This window comes from Colobus angolensis, unplaced genomic scaffold (assembly GCF_000951035.1).
Source record: "Colobus angolensis palliatus isolate OR3802 unplaced genomic scaffold, Cang.pa_1.0 Scaffold556, whole genome shotgun sequence".
NCBI classification, from domain to species: Eukaryota; Metazoa; Chordata; class Mammalia; order Primates; family Cercopithecidae; genus Colobus; species Colobus angolensis.
Window position 1 is genome coordinate 180,124 of NW_012119110.1, and position 7,338 is coordinate 187,461.

The following is a 7,338-nucleotide window of genomic DNA, read 5'->3' on the forward strand; positions in this document are numbered from 1 at the left end:
TACAAAAATTAGCCAGGTGTGGTGGTGGATGCCTGTAATCCCAGCTACTCAGGAGGCTGAGGCAGGAGAATTGCTTGAACCCAAGAGAAAGAGGTTGTAGCAAGCCAAGACTGCACCACTGTACTCCAGCCTGGGCAACAGAGTAAGCCTCCATTTTGGAAAAAAAAAAAAAAAAAAAAGACTATTTTAAAAAAAACAAAGACCCCACTCCTCAAAAGTACTCGAGTATTTTAAAATCAGGTTTTTGGACTGGGTGCAGTGGCTCACGCCTTTGATCCCAGCACTTTGGGAGCTTGAGCTGGGTGGATCACTTGAGGTCAGGAGTTCGTGACTAGCCTGGCCAACATGGTGAAACACTATCTCTACTAAAAACACAAAAAATTAGCTGGGTGTGGTGGTGTGCATCTGTAATCCCAGCTACTTGGGAGGCTAAGGTGGGATAATTGCTTTAACCCAGGAGGTGGAGGTTTCAGGGGGCCAAGATCATGTCATTGCATGCTAGCCTGGGCGACAGAACAAGACTCTGTCTCAAAAAAACTCAAAAACAACCACAACAGAAAAACAGGTTTCTGGAAAGAAAAACATACATGGCTCAACTCGTACTCCTCTAAGTCAGTTGCCTGCAAAGAGAAAGTATTCTCACTCTTCCACCAGGCCAGAATTCTTAGAGCAGGACCCCATTTGGCACTGTCTATCATGGGGTAGATAAGCCTATCTAATTCTGAGGTTCAGTATCAGGAATTGCCTGCTTACAGATGAAACCTTCATTCTCTATTTTGTCCTTTATCAGTGTAAAAGTAACATTTTGCTTCTCCATCTGGTAACTCTTTTGCTTTATAGGTGGATTCAGGACTTGAATGGAGAAAAGCATTGCTATTTATTTGACCTCAAAGATCCCAATACTCTCGGAAGCATTTCAACTTTTTCTAGGATGGGAAGAAAAGAACAATGCCAACTAAATGTGACATGAAGTGACAAATGTGACATAATGCTTGTTTAATGGCATCCTTTCTTTTTCATGTTTTGAGACAGCGAAAACTAATAAAGTGATGAATTTGGATGGGAATGTGGGTCTTTTACCTCTCAATGAGACAAATGGTCTATTTTCTTTTGTTACTATACAATACTATTTTGCCAAAGAGAGAAATGTTCTTTCCTAAGCCATGGAGTCTAAGTTTGGCAGCGCACCAAAGTTATAATTTGATATTAGATGTTAAAGCTGAGTGAATTTCAGTTTTTTGGCTCCTTCATTTATGAAATGGCAAGTTACCTTTATAAGTTGGGACAGTGTCCAGCTTTCCTTTTTTAACTTGTTGTCTCTCTAAAGGCCGGACTATTGCCACAGGCCGCGCTTTGTACGAATTAAAATCCTGTTTGTAGGTAGTACCAAGATCAATCTTCCCTTGTTTTGGTTTATATTCTTCCGGCACATGGCGAGGCTGTTTAACTATTTCATAAGGATGATAATCCAACCTGAAATATATAAATTTGAAACATAGCCTCACAAGTTCTTTTATTTCTAATTATTTCAAAGAAGTATGTAAAACGTCAAGGCTTTTTTTTACTTGGAAAGTCTGAGAAGATATTAAAATGGTAATAATTGATAAACTACTTGAAAGAAGTAAATGAATTTTCATAAGGTCCTATCCAGTGACTAAATATCTTGAGAAAAGTAAATATATCAAAAATCCTAGTTTTTAAAACATCATTACAATAGATCTCAGTTAATTGGATCTTCAGTAAACAATATCCTCAAGTAATTTACTTTTTTTCTAACCTGGAAGGAAATTTCAGGTAAAATTTACTAAACCTGAAAAGTTTAAAAAATATATTCCCCCTGAGTCCACTTTGTCAAAGTCCTTATTCATTCTACTTAAAGTCTCCAGCAAATTATTTTGGCATACTTTCTTCTTTTTGAATTCATGCTGTTTTCTCATTTATTGTTAAATGATTAGTAACTCTGGTCTTTCGACATAAATCACATTCAGATTATAGATGTGAATGTTCCTCATCTTTGGATCCCCCAGAATTCCTTGTCATGGATGGATGCCAGCTGGTAATGCAGCCAACCTGGGCGCTATATAACATTATGTGACAGAGGTAGTACTGCAGACACTGAGATAAAAACTGAGGAATGGAGAGGAACACAAACTTAGACTGATCAGACCGCCTACGTCCAAATCCTGGCTCTGTCATTTACTAGCTGCAAGACCTTGGATAACTTCATTAACCTGTTTATGCCCCAGTTTCTTTATATATTATATGGGACAATAATATCTTCTATTTCACAGAGTTGTTTTTAAGGATATACACACATGCTTTTAAGACTGCTTGGTACATAGTAAGATCAATATGGTAGCCACTACTGTTACTATACCAAGACTTCATGGATTGCTTTTTTCTTCTGGACTCTATTGGCACATCACTCATTTTGTGATTAAACTATCTTGTATTAATATTTGTTGCATATGTCTGTAAGTTCTCCAAAGAACCCAAACCCCTCACTGAATTCTTCTATTCACAACATAACTTCTTAGACTAATTAACTGTTTTCTCACCACTTCCAATCCATTTCAATCTGGTTTCCAGGACTGCCACTTCCCTAATACAGCTCTAAGGTTCACCATGTCTTCCATGTGATTAAATTCATCGAACATTTTCAATCCTCATCTTACTTGACCTCTCCAGCAGTAACTGACATTATTGTCCACACTGTCTGTTTCTAGGAAACTTTCTCTTCCTGACTTCTTATTTCTTGCCAGTCTCCTATGCAACTTCATCTATTTTTACTCGGTCATTAAATACATGTTAGCATTTCTCAAGACTTGGACCTACCTACACATACTTCTTTTCATTCACTGTTCACTCCTGAGGATAACTCTTCTACTCCCACAGCTTCGATTACCACCTAGATTGAAATAACCCTCAAATTTACATCTCAGCTTAGACCTCTTCTCTGAGCTCCATACCTATGATGGTCTCTTGGATATTCAATAGCAACTCAAAACTTAATATGTCCCAAATCAACTCGTTATTTCCCCTTAATAAATGTGGTCCTTTTTGCTTGTTCTCTATTTAAGTGAACGCTATCACCATCGCTTCAGACACATAGTCAGAAATCTAGGACTCACCCTTCATACCTCAATTCTCTCCCCTATCTAGTCCATCATCCACTACTGTCAATTTTGCCTCATAAATCTCTCTAAAATCTAACCACTTTTCTCCACATCTGCTACTACCATAATATGCAAAGTTTTTGCAACAGCTCATTTGAATCACTTTAATAACTTTCAAAACTCGTTTACCCACATCCACTCTAGTTCTCCCTCCAATCTTTCCTCCACATGGCACCTGAGTAATTCTTTCCCATGTAAATCTGATCAGGTCATTCTTGCCCTTATCTCCCTAGCCTCTTCCTTAACTTCCTTCCTCCCCAACTTCACCTTCTACCAAAAAACAAAGCAGAAAAACCTTCGTGGCTTCTTATTGCTGTAAGGACATAGACGACACTGAACATGGCTTAAAGGCTCTGCCTGGTCTTCACTAGCCTCAGCTCTCACCATGCTTCCTCTTGCTTTCTCTGCTCCAGCTGGCCCTCTTTGATATTTTTCTCCTTTTCACGCTCCTTCCTGCTACACGCTACTCTCTCTCTCTCTGCTTGGAATGCATTTCCTTCCCCCTCTTAATCCAGCTAATTTAACATCCTTCAGGTTTTGACTTATTTTTCTTATTTCCCTGATAAAGTCAAACTCTTGTTCTGGATGTCAAGGTACCTGTGCCTATCCTTCATAGATCTTATCACTGTTGCAATTTTAGACTTATTTTGAGTAATGTTTTTGATTGCCATCTCTAATAGGTTGCAACATCTGTCAGCACAGAGATCATGACTGCTTTTGGTCACCACTATATCCCAGGTGTCTAGTCTAGTGCTTGATGCTTAATAAATGCTTAATAATTTTTTATTTAATGAATGAAGAGTAGTAGAAATCACATACCTCTGCCTCCCAAGACATGTTAGTTGTTCTTTGCTCTTCCCAAATACTAACTAGAGGGGAATAGGCTAAAATGCAGTCAGGAAGTGAGAGAATCAGGAAGAGAAAAGCAAAGCAAAAGCTTAGAACTCTCAGTTTCTCTGCTTAGACTAGTTAAGTGTTAGAAAGTATACCTCCAAACCCAAAGCCACTTTCTATGTAGTAGTAGAGGGTGAATGCAGTCTTATTCATCTGATATATCCTGAAACATTTGATGTGTCTAGAATCCTACTCCTTCAGGGCAGGCTTCCTGCCAACTCTGGCAGTCGTCTAAGTGAGCTATAACAGTACTGCTATAAAGGATCCAAAATCTTGTACAAGTTCAGACACCTCTTTACACAGTCACTTCCTGTACTATACAAAGGTACAGAATGCTTCTTTTTTTGTACAGATAAATCCACTTTCTACTGCATAGTCAACACAGTCAACATGAGGGAGTCAAGCAAGAGTTTCAAGCTCCTAGATTATGACTCTTAGAAATACTGCTAGTTTCCCAGTGAAAATACAAAGAAAAGATTCAATGTCATACTAAGTGAAGAGATGACAATTTAAGAAATGAATATTTTAGTTTTATTGGTATATTTGGACCTTTGGGACATTTCTTGCTTTTTTTTTTCAATTATTAAGGCTTATTTGAATAAGTCAACTGGGGAAATTCAGAATTGAAAAGCAATTGCCTTTTACAAGAAAGATATGGCAGGTTAAATTTTCTCAATTTCTACATTTAGAACTGGTTAAAAGCAAAATCTTTGTTCAATAAACACAAATATTGTAAAATTTATTTCAAATCTCTAATATGAACCATTAAGGCATCAAGAAAGAAATATTAATAAAGTGAAGAAAAAAGAGCAACCATTCCCATTTAATCAGTCTCAACCAGTTATTGAATTTCCTCATCTCACTTATTATAATCCATAATTATCTTAGTTTCATATCTGGACTTTCCCACAACACTATAAACAACAGTAAAGCAAAGACCATCTCTGTTTTATGTTCCATGTCATCCTCAGTGAGCAGTCCAGTTCCTGACCTACTGCACTGAATCAGTGGCAACAGAATCACTAGCAATGCTGGTTAAAAATGCAGTTTCCTGAGACCCACTCTATTATCTACTGGCTCTTTTAGATGGAGATCTGGAATCTGCAATTGTAACACTTCTAGATGGCACTACTGCATACCAAAATCTGAGGACTTAAGTAAAATCTTCCATCTGTGGAAGAGCCATACACCTACAAAAGTAACTAGAGTCACCAAAGTATTATTACTGCAAGGAATGCCTGAAATGTTAAAAACAGAAATATTAGACTAAAAGTTTGAAAGTTTAAAGTACAATAATAAAAAAAATAAATAAATAATAAAGAAAAGAAAGTTTGTATCTTTGCTATATAAGAATGAGCTGCATCTGAAATGAAAATGGCTAACACCAAAATCTAAAGCTGTTACAGAGCATTTTTAAAACTCTAAATTATACAAATATGATGTACAAGTCACTAGGAAGCAGGAACTTCAACTTGTGAAAGGAAAATAAATCTTGGGTCCCCAAAATCACTAAGCTAAGGGGAAAAGTGAAGCTGGGAACTGCTTAGGGCAAACCTGTCTCCCATTCTCTTCAAATCCCTCTGCTCACTGAGATAAATGCATATCTGATTGCTTACTTTGGAGAAGCTCATCAGAAACTCAAAAGAATGCAACCATTTGTCTCTTATCTACCTATGACCTGCAAGCTCACTCCCAGCTTCGAGTTGTCCCGCCTTTCCGGAACGAACCAATATTCATCTTACATATATGTTGACTGATGTGTGTCTCCCTAAAACGTATAAAACCAAACTGTGCTCTGACCACCTTGGGCACATATTATTGGGACCTCCTGAGGCTGTGTCACCAGCACGCACCCTCAACCTTGGCAAAATGAACTTTCTAAATTAACTGAGACCTATCTCAGATATTTGGGGTTCACAAACTTATTGACATTTTTATACTTAACACCAAGATTGTACCTTGAATATAGTATATACATTAACAGTTTAAATGAAATAATGAGTAAATATAATACATAATCCACCTAACTGACAAAAATACAGATCAAAAAACGTCAGTCCAAATGAAAAGTATAGGCTTAAGAAGATTTGTGTTCATCACTCACTGAACAAATACTGGGTACCTACTATGTGCTAGTAGGCATTGATATTAGTTTTCTAAAAATAGAATGCTGAGATAACAAAAGACTTAGTTCCTGCTTTCATGAAACACTGAAACCAATCTAATGATAAATAACAGGACGGTACTTTGGGAGCTTACATAGAAGAATTTTACCTAATCTGAAAACTGGATGAAGTATCAGAGAAGGCTTATTCAAGTGATAATTTAGTTGAGATCTACAGATTGAATGAGCTAAGAGAGGGAAGGACAATTGCAGGTAGGGAAAATAGTATCTTGGAAGACTCTGAGATAAGGGAAACCTGGCACTTTCAAGGAAATGAAAAATGGCCCATGGGATGGAGCATAAAAGTGAAAAGGGCACTACAGTGAAAATGAATTAGAGAATTAAGTGATTTGTTTTATGTGACTAGCAGAGCCGGCGCCAGAGGAAAAGGCAAGTAGGCAGGATAAAAAAGGAAACTTTATTAGGTAGCCAATGTATAGAAAGAGGAGGCGAGGTTCACTGGTCTCTGGCCGAGGAAGTCGCTCTGGCGTTCTCGGGTGACGTTCACAAGTCCGCGTCTGAGGAGGGGGCCCAGGAAGTTTGCGCTGCGTGCCTGCGGGGAGCGGCTTTTACGTCTTGGGCCTGGGAGTGGGAGGGCGGTAGGCGGGATGTGGGCAGGTCGAGGGCCCTGCGGTGGGCACGGCCAGGTAGGCTTCGGTTTCCTCCGTGGGGGGTCATGCTGCACCTGTGCAGTTGACCTGTGTCTTCCCCCGGCGCGGGAAAGTTGGTGATGAAGAACCCGGAAGTACGCCATCTTAGTCACCTTTGTTCTTTGTTTCCCTCTTCCTCCGTCCAGACATTAAGTAGTGAGCAAATCATGCCGGCACATGGTTTTGATAAGGATTCTGGTTTGTGTTAAACACAATGGGAAAGTTTAAGAGTATTTTAAGCAAAGAAGTGATAGGGTTTGGTCTGCATTTTAAAATCATTTGGGCAGGCTGAAGTATTGAAAACAGATCAAACTGCAAAAAGTAGAGTAGATTCAGATATTATTATAAAGTGACTGCATTCCTCTAGGTCAAGCTTGTCCAACCTGCAGCCTATGGGCTGCATGCGGCCCAGGACGGCTTTGAATGAGGTCCAACACAAATTCATAAACTTTCT

General features: G+C 38.6%; 1 protein-coding gene across 1 annotated transcript in view; it reads right to left on the reverse strand.

The window, feature by feature from the left end:
* The window catches only part of LOC105525742 (protein FAM154B), a 23,383-nt gene that overhangs the window by 12,615 nt on the left and 3,430 nt on the right, over positions 1-7,338 (reverse strand). Inside the window, exon 3 of the mRNA XM_011961483.1 lies at positions 1,271-1,473. Within this exon, the coding sequence (XP_011816873.1) occupies positions 1,271-1,473 (203 nt within the window). The remainder of the gene's footprint in view (positions 1-1,270; positions 1,474-7,338) is intronic.